Source organism: Bos indicus x Bos taurus, chromosome 26 (assembly GCF_003369695.1).
Source record: "Bos indicus x Bos taurus breed Angus x Brahman F1 hybrid chromosome 26, Bos_hybrid_MaternalHap_v2.0, whole genome shotgun sequence".
NCBI lineage: Eukaryota > Metazoa > Chordata > Mammalia > Artiodactyla > Bovidae > Bos > Bos indicus x Bos taurus.
This window is the reverse complement of record NC_040101.1, coordinates 43823478-43840776: the sequence shown is the minus strand read 5'-3', so window position 1 is coordinate 43840776 and position 17299 is coordinate 43823478. Positions and strand designations below refer to the sequence as shown.

Below are 17299 nucleotides of genomic sequence, written 5' to 3'. Positions count from 1 at the left end.
AGCCTTTTAAACTTCCACACATGAAATGTGCCATTTTAAGTATTCCTATATATCTTATTTCACATATATGTCTTTCTTCAGAGTGACAGTTGCAATGTGAAAGTTTAAATTAATAGCCATCTCTGTTTTACTTTTCCCCCTGTGAAAAAATTTAGTTTCTAGGCACTCTGTTTTTATAAGTAAGCAGCCACAAAAGATTAGAAAAGAACTCAGCACAATGAATTTTCTTGGCAAAATAATATATTAGCTAAATGGTGTCTATTAACTCCCCGGTGCCCCTGGCAACTGGTTTTAGTGGTATCCAATAAATGACAAAATAAGCTTTTGTGAGAATTTTTCAATATGCTGCCATGTGGTTATAGATTTCAGAGTTTCTTCCTGTCAGTTTTATGCTGCATTTCTTTACAAAACTGACAGCCAGCTGACAGGGCAAGAAAAGTTAGAAATATTTGGCTGGTGGTGAAATTAACAAAATTTTTCCTTTGGGGGAATAAAAATTTATTCTAAGTGTAGAAAAATAAGCTATAACTTTCAGGAATAAACTATTTCTCTTAGTCATACTGTCTGGAATCATATTTATCTCTTACTTGCTGTAAAAGCCTGGGCACATGATCTAGCCTATCTAGAAAACTGTTTAGATAACTATGCGCTTTGGTTTCCTCATCTATCAAAAAGTCCTCAGAAGGTTATTGTGGGGGTTGAACGAGCAATTATCTAGAAAGTATTTGGTACAAAGCATGGCACTATAACAATAGCTTGGATTCACGTGGCCCTCTTTTAGGTAGTAGGTGTGTGTGAGTGCATGGTAAGTTGCTTCAGCTTTGTCCAACTCTTTGTGACCCTATGGACTGCAGCTTGCCAGGCTCCTCTGTCCATGGGATTGTCCGGGCAAGAATACTGGAGTGGGTTGCCATGCCCCCATCTTCCTGACCCAGGGATGGAACCTATGACTCCTGTCTCCTGCTTTGGCAGGCAGGTTCTTTACCACTAGTGCCACCTGGGAAGTCCCTCAGCTCATAGGGATGCATTTAAATAGTCTGTTAGAGTCTACATTTACAAAAAGACACCAGGTTGTATAATAATATTGCTATACATGAAACCCTTAGTTTTCCAAATAATGTATGAGTAATTGTTAATAGTTGATAATAATTTTAATCCACAACTAAAAATGGGAAGACTGTTGAGAGAGAAAAGAAGAAAATATAAACCTATTGCTGCCATGGTTGATCATGATCTTTACATTCTGGATCTATTTACTAAAGTGTTTACTTTTATCTTTGCTCACAACTCAAACATGCTTCTCCCAATTTAACTTTTTATAACAACCCGTCTCATCTGCTTTCTCACTCAACCACCCACAGTTACTGACAGCTACCAACCCACATGCAGGAAAAGTGCTGATGTCTTCTCAAGGAAGGAGGCCAAAAATGCTACAGTTTGAGGTAAGCAAACAGACCTGCCTGGAGCCACCAGGAGGGAAATCAAAAGGCAGGGGACTTAGTTTGGCTTCCTATGGTGCTGTCCTTTCTAGGAGCTTAGGATTCTATTCTGCCCAAACAATATGAAGCATACACCCTTCTTTTAGGGTAAAAAAAGGAGGTTGGAACATAATGGACATAGTGGACAGAAGCTACAGAAACAGGAGAGAGACATTTTTTTGTTTTTTTCTTTCTAAATCCGGGAGAAAGTATGTAAATAAGTCAAGTCATCTTAGGAAGCAAAATCCTCAAATGACATAACCAGTTCCTGAGCCCTACAAAAACAGGACAAGGTATTAAGGCATCTATAGAGACTTGATACTGCTGCCCCTGGTGAGTAAGTTATGATGAAGCTTCACTTGAAAGCATAGACTCCTGGTTAAAGGTAAACTCATATTCGTGCCATTTCCTTGAAGTACAATTAATATTTGAAGTTACTTGCAATTCTTAATGTAACTAAGAAATAAACTTGGTTATATTTTATCAATGCTATAGTTAAATACTGCTTTCAAGAAATCATGTTTTGTCTTAAGGTTAGAGTTTAAGGGCTAATCAGAAAATAATAAGCTGCTCATTGAATTAATGGCTGGCGACAATGTATTATCCACCAAAAAACAGCCTTGGTCACACACCCAGCGTCTAGATAGAGAAGAACATAAGAGGCTGGCAGTCATTTGCATTTGACTTCAAGTCAAATGCAATCAGTAATAAGCAATAACATATATATATATATATATATATGTATGTGTATGCATATGTATGTATGTATATATATAAGACAGAGAGGGGACCTAGCATGGTAAAGAGAAATAACAGTCCCTTTTCTTAGTAATAAAAAAAATTCCTTTTCTTCCTCAGCAAGGTCAGTGGGTAAACAGTAGTTATATTTTCATTTTCTATATACCTCCCAGGAAATCAAACAAATCAAAAATGCATTTGGAAACTGTCTGCTCAAATCCTGTATTCTCTACCTCGTCTGACAGAACGGAAACTCCTTACAGGCACAGCTGTTCTTTTGCCATAAATTTGAATCTGAACATCATAAATCCTCAGGAAAAGTTCCAGAGAGAAGCTAATAAAACTTTCTAGTGAACATTTCTACTACAGCAGAGGTCACATTTCAGGTCACATTTCAACCCCCATACTGGTAAACTCAGTACCTCCCTTCCCCACAGAACATGCTCCATAAACATTTACAAAATAGGTGCTGAAACCATTTTAGCTGATAAAGAAAAACAGGATTCCTAAAGAGTCATCAGGCCATTGCCATCGCTGATCTGAAACGTGTGAGTTAAGCCTCCTTCCTGTGGGAGAGGCATATGTGCTCCTGCCCTCCCCCACCTCCCCTACCCCGGTCTGCAGACACCTGCTTGGAGGAGGATTTCTGGGAACCTGGCCTCCCTGAGGCAGTCCTGCAGGTGAGAATGAATGCCTGCAACAACTGCTCAGTCCTGGGGCTTGGCAGCAGACTCAGACCACTAAACTAGCAGGGAAAGTTCTGCCCTTTCTTGATTCTCCCTGCAGGAATCAGCTTCTCTTTTCCAGACTCCTCATGGGTCATGGGCTAAAACACACAATTCCATTTTCAGAGCTGACAAAAGACTGAGCTCCAGAGGAATAGGTCATTGGCACTTCCCTGTTTCCCTGCAGGCATTGGCTTTGTTCTCCAGAGACAGGAGGGAGCTGGCAGACACCTGCCAGTGAGAGGGAGGAGGTCTCTCACTGCTCTGCTGTGCCAGAGAAGTGTGTGCAGCTACTTCAAGGTAAAGGGCACACAGTAGTGATGAAGACGATAAATGGAAGAACTCTTACTGTTTGCTATTGTGTCATTAAACTGCCAGAAACAGAATTACTCGTATTTTTTAGGTGAAAGGCAGAAGAGTTTGATTTTTGAAAATGTACCCTCTATTCATCTTCAAGAAAATCATACATTATATATGTGTGAGCTTTCTGAAGATCATGAATAAGTGACCAGACATTTCTTTACTGTTTTATATCAGACTATTTTTTCTATCTATAAATCAATATTTTAAAATCTCTATGAAAATTACCCACTTGGGGAACTAACATCCTATTTTTGCAGAGACAGAGGGAGTGACTTAAAAGAACTGTTGTGGAAGAACTCTCTCCTATAGGAGGCACGTTGACAGGGACCTCTCCATCTTAGCAGGTGAAGGAGGTTATTTCCTGGCACTGCGGGGGTCTATAGATCCCCTCCCCTCCAGCTGCTTGCTGGACACCACATAGAGTTGTTAGAGTCTTGCTATCACCCTGGATCCAATCCCTTTCCCGTATTATACCAAATCATGGAGGGACATCAGAGGAAAGCAACACCTCTCTCTCCCAGGAAGCTGGAATCTATACTCAGAGAAACAGATCATTCTCTCTGGGCAAAACTGTAACAAGGAAATCAAAAGAATATAGAAGTAGAAGAAAGAGTCCCTTAAAGGACAGTAGACTCAGGAGAGAAATCAGTGATCTGGTTCTTCAAACATAAGGGAGAGGCAGGGGAAAGAAATATGGAAACAAGAGTATCCTGAATGCATTACAATTGCCCATTCTTTGTTTTTTTTAAAGATGACTGCATTACTACATGTTATTTGGACTAAACTGCACCCCCCACCACCACCACACATACAAGTTCATATGCTGAATTTGCTTTTGAAGCCCTAACCTCCAATGTGACCTCATTAAAGAGGTAATTAAAGTTAAATGAAATATAAGGGTGGGACACTAATCCAAGAATTGGATTTATAAGAATTGGAAGAAACACCAGGCTTCCGGCTCACAAAGGAAAGGCCATGTGAGGATACAGCTAGCAAGTGGCCATCTGCAAGTCAAGAAGAGAAGCCTGAGGAGAAGGCGAACATGCTAGTATCTTGATCCCATACCTCTAGCCTCCAGAAATGCAAGAAAATAAAATATGATTGCTGAAGCCAACCAATCAATGCTATTTTGTTATGGCAACTCCAGCAGACAAATATACTGCTGTGGGTTCTGTGAGCTAACAGTCTAGCATTAAAATACCATCCCCTGCTTTTGCTTATCATGGTTAGAGTTGGTTTCTGTACTTGTACCAAGAAGCAGTAGTTATCACATTTCTATAAACACTGGATTTTACATTTTATCTTGTGTGTGACTCTGGGGGAATCTCATTGTCTGATGGCAAATCTGAACTGACACTCTGAAGTAATGTTTTTCAAGGATCGTTCAAGTGTGATAAAAAAAAAAAAAAATCCAAAATACACTCTGTCATGCTGGTTTTTGTTGTTGCTGTTTTTAACAATCTGAGCCCCCGATGAAATGTTTCAGAAAGACCTCCTTCCTATAACTTGGTATAAATATAGTCTTAGTCTACGGGCCCATTAAGCTTCAGAAGAGAGTATACCAGCCTAACTTGTGAAGCGAACAGCAATTCCGACATTTCTCTCTGAAGTTGGGCATTGGATTGTTCTCGTCACAGGAAAAAAAAAAAAAAATTCACAAGCTGTTCAACAGGATGTCTCTGTTCAGGATCCCATTTCAGGGCTCATGCTTTTCCACAGTTTATGAGGACACTTCCTTCCTCTGAGTTCTTTCAGGTGACAGCCTGAAGCAAGAATAGGGAGCTCTGCTTTGTGTCCAATTAGTTCTGCTTTCCCATGTTTGAATAAACGGCCTCTGCCTGCCAGTGTACGCACAAAAGTAGTAGTCCTAATGATATTCTGGACACGACCGTAATCTCAAACAGGTATTCCGTGTGCCAGACCAACACACATGGTTGTATAAGCCTGTATCCTCCACAGTCCAAGTTCAGGGCAGGCCCTTTCAATAATAATGAATAAGTGGAATTTCAGCCAACTAAATATTTGAAGAGTGTATTTCCTGATTCAGTATAAGAATTCAATGAGCACCAAAAATGATCAGTAAAATTCTCATTGAAGTGTCCTATGGAATTCAGCCTAAAAATGATCCATGTTCAACTACAAATTTACCACAAATTAAAATGGCAATGTTACCCAAGGTTGTCTCTGTCCAATTTTTAAAATAATATCATCTGACAACAGATCATTCATTCACCCAGTCCAACCCCTTTTCAAAGATAAAAATGAAGATACACATTTTACCTCAAAAAAAAGGTGATACAAACTAGACTACAATTTGGGTTTCTTTCCACTTAAGATGTTGCTTCCTCCACTACAACAATTCATTCTATACAACAAAGGTAGATTAATAATTACTACAGAAAATAATGATTAAAAACAAATATGTAATTTATTCCATGCAAGAATCTAATTCAGGTGCTGCTACTATCATTTAAGTGATGCAGAAATGGAATTATGGTGAGGTTAAGTAACTTGCCCCAGGCTACACAGTGACTCGTTGAATTAGGTAGCCAACTCAGGCCTCTGATTTAAAGTGTACATTCTTGGGACTTTCCTGATGGTCCAGTGGCTAAGACTCCATGCTCCCAATGCAGGGAGCCAGGGTTCTATCCCTCATCAGGGAACTAGATCCCAAAGGCAACAACTAAAAGGATCTTAAATGCCAAAACTAAAGATCCTGGGCAGCCAAATAATTAAACAAAGAAATATATTAAAAAAAAAAACAAACAAACAAATAACCCCTTTACTCTACTGCCTCTCAGAAGTGCTGAGAAGAGTCTGGTAAAGTCTGAAGATCTAGATCTTTACAGGCTAGGCCAGAAACCAGGCATCTAGCCCTAGTTGAGTCCCTTGTTTTCCCTAAGCTTTGTTTTATCTGTTAAAAAAGAAAAAAAGAATGTGGTTGAACTCCAACGTCCTGCCCAGGGAAAATGTTTGGCTTTGTTCAACCTTGCATCCTGGAATGGGGTTTCTCCAGCAGTTTCAAATTCATGTAATCTCCCTCTTGCCAATAAAAGTAATTTGTTTCATGTATAAGTAAATGAAATTTACCATTTGTTCACATTAAATGCATTTCAAAATTGGGGGGAAAATGTTATGGATCAATCTTATTCTAGGTTTGAGAAATTTGGGCTCTTTCATTTTTATGGAAAATTCATTAGGTATCTAACTAGATGTAGTTTAAAAATCCTAATGTGATGTTTAACTACAGCCATGCAAATTGGAAAAGGAAATATTTTTTCAATTGCTTCAGTCTTTATACCTTACAGTCCATCTGCTGCCACAGCACTGATTGGGATGTCAAAATTGCAATTAGTTACACTCAGAGACAATCAGGAAAAGGGCCAAGGCAGACTGTGCCCAGGTCTCAATAACCTGTGATTACTGTGAAAGAAGTTTAAAATCAAGAGATCTAGTTTAAGGCTGTAGCTCTGCCACTTACTATGTATGTACCCTTGGGAAATTCATTCAATGGAATAATAATTTAAGAGCTGGAGTTTTTGAATCAAATGACATGTGTGCCAATCCTGACTCTGCCAGTTAACATGGACACACTCGTTAAATTCTCTATGCTTCTGTTTCTTTAGCTATAAATTCAGACACTGCGACTGCCTATTTCAGAAGGGCTGTTGAAAGGATTAAATAAAACATGATATTTAATAAAACATTTATCAGAAGGTCTTCCTGTTAAAGGCTCAGAGTTTGGTATTAAGACTAGTATCTGTATTTTAAGTGAGACCATTGCAAGGTAAAATTTTATTAATAAATAAGAGTCAAGTTTCTACATCTTTAAAATTAGGACACAGTAGTATGTACCTCGTGTGATTGCTGTCAAGATCAGATGTTGGAACCCAAAGAAAACTATTTTGTAAACTAAAAGCACTGAATTATCATTTGGTTAACACATTTAAATTGTTATCATAAGATGACCTTATAATTATTTTAAAAATACTTACTGAGTATTTAGAATATAAAAGACGCTGGACTAAGTAATATGAAGAATATAAAACATATGTGGATTTTATGCTTAAGTGATAACACAAGAATAGTGGTACCTCTAATACAAGACAGAAATATGGACATCAAATCCATACTCTGGTTCAAGTATTAAAAAGGAAAGAACAAGTGCCAAAGATGTCACGGAGAAAGATTAGATGAGACTGATAGCCTCAAATTGCTGTCATTATTCCATGCTCATATTTCAGAAAGAATATAGCCTACTGACCCTTGAATCAAGTTTAAATTTATGAATCTGATTTTCAAAACCTTTTGTAATCTATCCCCAAAGACAATCTTCTATCATGCTACTTAATAACTCTATTGGTTTCTTTTGAGGACATAAAACACCAGGTTCCAATTTTATGTCTTGGCTACTCTTGGCTCTTGGATTGTTCTCCCTATCTTCTGTACATACCAGATTATAACCCATCCCTCAAATCCCGGCTCCATTAGGAAGTCTTCCCTGATGATTTAGACTGATCCACTCTCTGTATCACACTCCTACACACTTTATTTACATATATATTACAACAAATAATAACCTGGAAGAATTATCACTGACTTAAAATTAAATGACAAGCATCTTGACAGCAGGTTCTCACTCGGATTGTATACATGCTACTTAATGTCTGTTTTATAAAATGAAAGCTTTGTGGATTATGTAACTCTAAGGTCACTTCCCATCATTTATTCAATGTACAATATGCATCCACTTGTGTTAAATTCTATCCTATGTGATGAAGATACAGTGGTGAAGAAGAGAAAGTATCTATCTTTCTATGATTGTCTCCTGTTAGCTCAGTGATTCTCTTATCAGCCTGCATCACAGAATCACCTTGGGAACTTGTTAAAACTGTACACACACACACACACACACACACACACACACACGTTCCTGATGCAGTAGGTGTGAGGTAGGGTCCCAAATTTTGCATTTCTCAGATGATGTTCATGCTACCAAACCAGAGACCATACCTAGAATCTATTCTAGTGGAATGGCCATATTTTTCACTGCTGTACTGTTAGTGCTTAGAATAAATATTTATGTAATAAGAGATTAAATAGGACTTTGTTAATTGACAAAGGGAAATCTAAGTTTTTCCTTAAATGATGTTATAGAAGGAAAAGCACAATTCTATTAAAAGATAGAAGGAATACTATAATCAGAAAAATAAGGAACAGTTTATATTCAAAGAAAAGTGAATTAACTTCCAACGTAGAGAAAGGAGGAGGAAGATTAGAGAGACCTTTGAGGAGTAGCATATTTGATCTATTCTTTGAAGGACACACACATTTATTTTTAAAATGCCTCTCATAGCTAGAAGTGTTTTAGTACCTCTCTTTATAATTTATATAATTAACATATAGTGAATCCTTTTTAAACCCTCAAACTCAATAGAATCTTTACATTCTGATATAAGGTTTGATATTTGGAAATAGTTAAACATCATTTTTGCCAAGACTTGTCAGAAACTTGGTAATTTAGTTGCATAACTCAGCTTGGTTGAAAACAAGGTATGTGTTTGAGTTAAGACACCAGTTTTCTAGGGTGACTTACAAATGGAGCCCTGAAACAATTTCTGGGCAGGAGTTTAAAAATAATTTTGAACACTGGAAGTTTCAAGGTTATAGTTTCTGAAGATGATTAGTTTGAAGAATGGCCCCATTTGGCCATATACTCAGATGTTTGTTTAAAAATCACTCTTAGTGTAGCTGGTATTTTGATATATTGAAAGAATTGATATCTAAACATAAAAGATGCCATGTAAAGTTGTTTTTTTTTTTTCACATTGTATGCCATGCTATAAATATCTAAAGTTTAAACATATGGGAACAGAGAAAGCAATATGTAATATGGAAGTTCTTCCAAGGCAGGTATATGAAAAGTATGCTTTAGTACCAGGCGATAGGTTCCTAAAAATTCTGTGTAATTCTAGGCTACCCAGTATAAAAATAAATATTAGTTTATGTGTTCTGTGCTTTGAGCTGCGTGCTGGGTCACACTGGAACTCTGTGAATGGGGGGGCCATATGAAAACATTCTTCTAGTTTGGAATACAGGAACTAAAGAGAACATACAAGGTCTCTGACAAACAGCACATTGTAATAGCCTGGCTTTTCCCTTCTTGTTTGTCCCCAGAACTCCTCAGCTACTCTACTCACCCATCCTTTGAGTTCAGGATATCTTCACTGCAGGTCAGCATGTCCTAGCTCTACTGTGGCTGTCAAGTTGCTAAGTTGTGACTGTCGCTTTGTAACCCATGGACTATAGCCCTTCAGGTTCCTTTGTCTACAGGGATTTCCCAAACAACAATGCTGGAGTGGGTTGTCATTTCCTTCTCCAGGGGTTCTTCCTGACCCAGGGATCAAACCTGTGTCTCCCACCTTGCAGGCAGATTCTTTACCATCTAAGTCACCAAGGAAGCCTATGAATACTGGAAGGGGTAGCCTATCCTTTCTCCAGAGGATCTTCTCAACCCAGGGATCAAACTGGGGTCTCCTGCATTGCAGGCAGATTATTTACCAGCTGAGCTACCAGGAAAGCCCATATCTTTTAACAGAGTATACTAAACTTTGGCCTGATAGAAATGAAAATAGCAAATACTTCAGGTTCCTTTGTTTAGATCAATGATTCCTTAAGTGGTGCTCCCGGACCAGCAGCAAAAATATCAGCTGATAATTTGTTAGATATGTAAATTCTCCAGTCTCACTCCAGAAATACTGAATAAGAACTGAGGAGGGGAGGTGGGGAGGCCCAGCAATCTGATTTAACTAGCCATGAGTCTAGGTGAATATGATGTATGCCAAAGTGTGAAGACCCCTGGTTTAGATCTAACCAGCAGCAGCAGTAAGGAAACTCTCTTACTATTACTATACAAAGTTTTATGAACTTTACAACATATTTTAATAGCCTATTATCACCCACATGATTGACCATTTAATATACACACAATTATACATGCTATTATACATGCAATCATACATGCAATCAATATTTAAAATGTCTTTGCCAGAATGTATGTTAAAAAGTCATAGCTTTCTCAGTAAAGACATGATATGAAAAGGAGACAAATGAACCAAATAAGCTTGATTTTAGTTTTCTGAAATACCATCCTCAACCCCCCTCTACTCCTGCTCTACCTCAATTAAAAGAATCAGGGGTGGGGGGATACTTTAATTCCACTTGCTAGATTTCTAATTTAAAAAAAATAGATATGCAACAAGTAACAAAGGTTTACTGTACAGAACAGGGCACTATAGTCAATATTTTATAATAACCTATAATGAGAAATAATTTCAAAAATAATATATGTATGTATAACTGAATCACACACACCAAAAAAAAATTCTACTTTTTGAAATTTAGTAACATTTATCTTTGTGACAGTTTTTCTAAATTTCCTATGGAAATCTAGTAACATATAAGATACAAAATTTTAAATATATTTGTCTAAGATATAAGATTAATATACATTAATTAAATATAAATCTGTTATATTTAAATTATTAGACATCATTCAAGATGCTTATATTCTTTTTTATGCACTTGATAAAATAAATATTCTCAGAGAAATGTTAATATGTCATACTATGATTATATTTTTTCTTTCCTCTTATACTTCTTCTGATTTTTGCTTTATGCATGTTTGCTTCTTTGTTATTGTGTCTAATGGTTTATGATGTCTATCTTCTTTGTGAATTGCACATTTTTCATTAAAAATATCCATCTTTGCTTCATTTAAAATAAATACATAAATAAAAGGAAAAATTAAAATGAATAAAAATTAAAAAGTAATGCATGTAAATGAGCATGCATGAGTTTACGTGTTCTCCCTGCCTGAGTAGGTAGTTGCATTTTAACCAGGTTATTTTCATGATGCAGAACTTCTGAGACGATGAACATTTCACAAATGATGAGAACTTCAGGGACCTTAACTAGTCGTAATGGATGGTGATTTTAGGACCCTGTTCTCCAGCCCCCTTCCCCCAAGGATGGCACATCTCTCTACTTTCTTGTGATCGTCTCTGGCACTGCATCTGCCACCTGATGTTATGATAATCAATTCAGGTCTTTCTCCCTTGCTAGATGATGAAGTCTTTGAGGGCAGAAGTTTTGAGTTCTTTCTGTTCTCTGCACGCAAAAAACTTTAATGAACGAATGCATGGTTGTTTCTTGCACATCATTACAACCCACTCTTGAAGCATTTTATAAATGTGCTTATTTTTTTTCGCTCATGTCCTGGCATTTAATTCCTTAGAACTGCACTTTTCAAGATACTAGCCATCAACCACATATGCTTCTGAGCCGTTGAAATGCATCTACTCTGACTTGACATGTAAAATACTAGGCTTAAAGCACTGGGTTTCAGAGACAGCACTACAAAAGGTAAAATATCTCTTTGTATTTAAATATCAACATTTCAATTCATAATTTTATATTGATTATAGGTTATAGTGGCATCATTTATGTTATATTTAACACTGCTGCTGCTGCTAAGTCGATTCAGTCGTGTCCGAATCTGTGCGACCCCATAGATGGCAGCCCACCAGGCTCCCCCGTCCCTGGGATTCTCCAGGCAAGAATACTGGAGTGGGTTGCCATTTCCTCCTCCAATGCACGAAAGTGAAAAGTGAAAGTGAAGTCGCTCAGTTGTGTCCGACTCCTAGCGACCCCATGAACTGTAGCCCACCAGGCTCCTCCATCCATGGGATTAATTAAAAAAAAAAAAAATCAGGGGGGGTGGTTAAACCAATTTGAATGAATAACTATGTCCAGGCCTGCCCTGGTGGGCCAGAGGCTAAAGCTCTGAGCTCCCAAGGCAGGGTGCCTGGGTTTGATCCCTGGTTGGGGAACTAGATCCCACATGCCAAAACTAAGATCCTTATATCTCAGCTTCCTACACACCACAATGAAGACCCAGCACAGTCAAATAAAGAATTAAATATTTTTGCAAAGCTATGTCCAAACCTGTTTCAAATAACTATTAAGACACTTGAAGGTAAATGGATGCTTTGTCTGATTTATACCTAAACCCACACTCATCTCAGATGTACTCCTCGAACTCTGATATCCAAAGTTCATAAAAAATTTTTTCACTTTTTAAATTTTTTTAATTGAAGGATAATTGCTTTATCTTAACACAATTTTTTGATGAAAGTTAAAGTTCAATAATCCCTTCAAAAGGAATATGTAGAATAAAATGAGTCTCTGCTTGAGTTAAGACTTAGGCTCTGAAGCAATACAGTTTATAGATATGTAATGCAATCTACCAGAGAAGGCAATGGCACCCCACTCCAGTACTCTTGCTTGGAAAATCCCATGGACAGAGGAGCCTGTTAGGCTGCAATCCATGGGGTCGCTAAGAGTCTGACAGGACTGAGCAACTTCATTTGACTTTTCACTTTCATGCATTGGAGAAGGAAATGGCAACCCACTCCAGTGTTCTTGCCTAGAGAATCCCAGGGACGGGGGAGCCTGGTGGGCTGCCGTCTGTGGGGTTGCACAGAGTCGGACACGACTGAAGTGACTTAGCATAGCAATGCAATCTACATATGTAATATTATTTTTCTAAAGTAACCACATTAAACAAAGTAAAATGAGTGATGTTAAAATATATTTTTCCAATGTATTAAAAATATCACTTTAATATGAAAAAATAAAAATTTAATGAGGTATTTTACTTTTTATATTGTTTTCAAAATATTGCATTTATTTTACTAGCATATCTCAATTAATATGTTAAACTTCAACTGAAAATAGTTTTTGATTTAAATTTATATTTTATCATTGCAAAAGTCAATTTCACACCCAAGTTGCTCTAAACATACTAAGAAGTTTTCCAAAAGTCTAAGGAATATCAGTTTTGATATTTAATAAGAGTCATGAAATTAAAAGTTCAATCTCTCAGTCACGGTAGCCATTTTTCAACTACTCTAGTGGCCACAGTCGGAGAAGGCAATGGCACCCCACTCCAGTACTCTTGCCTGGAAAATCCCACGGACGGAGGAGCTTGGAAGGCTACAGTCCATGAGGTCGCTGAGGGTCAGACACGACTGAGTGACTTCACTTTCACTTTTCACTTTCGTGCACTGGAAAAGGAAATGGCAACCCACTCCAGTGTTCTTGCCTGGAGAATCCCAGGGACGGGGGAGCCTGGTGGGCTGCCATCTACGGGGTCGCACAGAGTCGGACACGACTGAAGCGACTTAGCAGCAGCAGCAGCAGTGCCTACAGTACATGGCAGATGCTCTGGAGCTATGAGGGACTAACCTGGGTAAGAAGTGAGGCTTTGCAGGTTACCAGCTACTTAGCAAATCACCAAGCTTCAATTCTAATTGCTTGTTAAACAGAGACAGACCCACATTCCACATGTTTTAACTTCTCCCAGCAAAACTAGCAACAGAAGAGAAAGTAGTTTCCTCCTTCATAACAGAGGTGGCGAAATCATTGCCTCAGTTAAAAACAATCAGAAGCAACCTAAATGCCTAAAGAATGGTTAAATGCATTTAACTAATCCGCTGTCGCCATAAAATTCAATAAATTATTAATATTGGTTAATATAACTAAGAAAAAATATTATTTTTAAAAGATACACATGTATACCTGTGGCGGATTCATTTTGATATTTGACAAAACTAATACAATTATGTAAAGTTTTTAAAATAAAATTAAATTAAAAAATAATAATAATAAAAAGAAAGAAAGAAAGAAAAGATCGACTGCTGAGTGCGCGCACAAAAATAAACGTGTAAGGACCAGACATCTCTCCTCAGGGATTGACTGAAGCAACAGGATGGGGGCGGGGGTGGAGCTAGCACACGCATTCAGCTTGTATTTCTGAACAGTTATTGTCCAAAAATGCGTTTTTAAAACAAGCTATTACTTTTGAATTTTAATGAGAAAACTCCAAGTCTGCTTTGAAATACTACATTTCCCCCTCTTTGCCTGCACCGTGATTTTAAATATAGCTTAAAGTTACTCTACTATGGAGAAACTGATACACGGAAATACTTCTACCAGAACACAGACGACGCCGCCTCAATCGCTTTCAGTTAGCGGTTTCCCGCCGGTCAAACGGAAGCAAAACCGCCCTTGACGTCGTAGAAAGCAGCCTCTCCGCGTTACCATGGTGAAGTTGACGCGGCCATCTTTACTGTGGTCGATCCACACCAAGCTTTTCCCGGAGAGGGTGGTAGAGCGCCGTAGAAAAGTTTGCAGAATAAGAGGTGAGAAAGGAATCATGCGCCTCAGGAAGGACTAAGGACAGAAAGCATTAGTTTAGTTAGGAAAAGATAGAGGCGCAGATGTTGCGGGTTAGCGGAACGATTCAAACAGAGTAGAGAGGTTTCTACCCGGAATTTGAAAGTTGTTTCCGCTGCTCGGCGGAAGTGTGGGTCGGAAGAGGACGACTTGAAGAAGCCGCTCTCCGCTGTGTGGCGACCGGAATCATGTCGAGTTTGGCGGTGAGAGACCCGGCAATGGATCGATCACTGCGTTCCGTGTTCGTGGGGAACATTCCGTATGAGGCGACTGAGGAGCAGTTAAAGGACATTTTCTCGGAGGTTGGTTCTGTTGTGAGTTTCCGGCTGGTATACGATAGAGAGACGGGCAAACCTAAGGGTTATGGCTTCTGCGAGTACCAAGACCAGGAGACCGCACTTAGTGCCATGCGGAACCTTAATGGGCGGGAGTTCAGCGGGAGAGCGCTTCGGGTGGACAATGCAGCCAGTGAAAAGAACAAGGAGGAGCTAAAGAGCCTAGGGCCTGCAGCGCCTATCATTGACTCACCCTACGGGGACCCTATCGATCCAGAAGATGCTCCAGAGTCGATTACCAGAGCAGTCGCTAGTCTTCCCCCGGAGCAAATGTTTGAGCTGATGAAGCAGATGAAACTCTGTGTCCAAAACAGCCACCAGGAAGCTCGAAATATGTTACTTCAAAACCCACAGCTGGCTTATGCGCTGTTGCAGGCACAAGTAGTGATGAGAATCATGGATCCAGAGATTGCTCTGAAAATTTTGCATCGCAAAATTCATGTCACACCACTCATCCCAGGGAAATCTCAATCCGTTTCTGGCCCTGGCCCTGGGCTCTGTCCTGGACCTAACGTTCTGCTGAACCAGCAGAACCCCCCGGCCCCTCAGCCTCAACATTTGGCCAGAAGACCTGTGAAAGACATCCCTCCTCTGATGCAGACCCCTATCCAAGGTGGAATTCCACCCCAAGGCCCAATGCCAGCCGCAGTTCCTGGCCCTGGCCCCTTAACTCCTGGCGGAACAATGCAGCCCCAAGTTGGAATGCCAGGGGTTGGTCCCGTGCCCTTAGAGCGGGGGCAGGTGCAGATATCTGATCCCAGAGCTCCTATGCCTCGTGGGCCTATGACTGCTGGTGGCCTGCCTCCTCGAGGACTGTTAGGGGATGCTCCAAATGACCCACGTGGAGGGACTTTGCTTTCAGTCACCGGAGAAGTGGAGCCCAGAGGCTATCTTGGCCCACCACATCAGGGTCCTCCAATGCACCATGCCGCTGGTCATGACAGCCGGGGCCCTTCCTCACATGAGATGAGGGGAGGGCCCTTAGCAGATCCTAGAATGCTCATGAGTGAGCCCAGAGGACCTATGATAGACCAAAGGGGGCTACCTATGGATGGCAGAGGCAGCAGAGACTCTCGAGGGATGGAGACTCGAGCCATGGAAACAGAGGTCTTGGAGACACGAGTGATGGAGAGAAGAGGAATGGAGACCTGTGCAATGGAAACCAGAGCAATGGAAGCGAGAGGCATGGATGCAAGAGGAATGGAGATGAGGGGCCCTGGCCCCAGTTCGAGAGGCCCTATGACTGGGGGAATTCAGGGTCCTGGTCCTATTAATATGGGGGCAGGTGGTCCTCAGGGACCCAGACAGGTTCCCAGCATTTCAGGGGTGGGAAACCCTGGACCTGGCATGCAGGGGGCAGGTATGCAAGGAGGTGGCATGCAGGGGGCGGGCTTGCAAGGAGCTGGCATGCAGGGGGCGGGCATGCAAGGAGGTGGCATGCAGGGGCCAGGCATGCAAGGAGCGGGCATGCAGGGGCCGGGCATGCAAGGAGCTGGCATGCAGGGGGCGGGCATGCAAGGAGCTGGCATGCAGGGGGCGGGCATGCAAGGAGCTGGCATGCAGGGGCCGGGCATGCAAGGAGCTGGCAAGCAGGGTGGAGGCCAGCCTAGCAGTTTTAGTCCTGGGCAGAGCCAAGTAACCCCCCAGGATCAAGAAAAGGCAGCTTTGATCATGCAGGTTCTTCAGCTGACTGCAGATCAGATTGCCATGCTGCCTCCTGAGCAAAGGCAGAGTATCTTGATTTTAAAGGAACAAATCCAGAAATCTACTGGAACTTCTTGAAAGGTTTTAGAAAATATTTGGTGGTAGTCTTACAAAGGTTTTCTGTAGCATAGAGGATGGGTAGGTGCAAAAAGCTGACTTCTGAAACCCCACACTTGAATGATTAGGGTTTCTTTCCTCCCAGAACCTAATCTTATTTCTTGTTGTCTTTTCCTTTACTTTTAATTGTGGGGTAGGGGGAGGAGGGAGTGGGTCTGTTTACTTTAATTCCCTGTAAATATACAAAAATAACTGAACATGATTATATACCAAGTAAGATTACAAAGGTTATACAGTATTGTTAAATGTGTACAAGGTGTTAAGTCCATTTTAAAAATTCGGAGTAAAACAATGTGAAAACTGCATAAAGACTAAAAGATGACCTGTTCAAATAGTAATATACTAAGATAGTTTAACATGTTTGGTTGCATAAGAAAATAAAGATGTTTACCTCAGAATTACAAGATGTATTTTTTTTTTGGTAAGCCATTTAAGATACAAAATCCTATTTCAGGGGCAATAGAATGCTGTATTGATTTAAGCATTGTCTTACTATAAATTTTGGAATTACTTCAGTATGTTAGAGCTAACCAAATAATTC

At 39.9% G+C, this 17299-nt stretch overlaps 2 protein-coding genes across 4 annotated transcripts in view; one reads left to right on the top strand and one right to left on the bottom strand.

Annotated features, from left to right (window-relative positions):
* Positions 1-17299, bottom strand: part of PRKG1 (protein kinase cGMP-dependent 1) — a 1417535-nt gene that overhangs the window by 598055 nt on the left and 802181 nt on the right. The window lies entirely within an intron of this gene.
* On the top strand, positions 14555-17156 carry CSTF2T (cleavage stimulation factor subunit 2 tau variant). Its single transcript, XM_027529235.1, has one exon. The coding sequence runs from the start codon at positions 14791-14793 to the stop codon at positions 16717-16719; it is 1929 nt and encodes a 642-aa protein (XP_027385036.1). The 5' UTR covers positions 14555-14790; the 3' UTR covers positions 16720-17156.

Bases quoted from the DNA above. Each gene is read 5' to 3' on its own strand.
- CSTF2T (XM_027529235.1), top strand. From the start codon at position 14,791: ATGTCGAGTTTGGCGGTGAGAGACCCGGCAATGGATCGATCACTGCGT.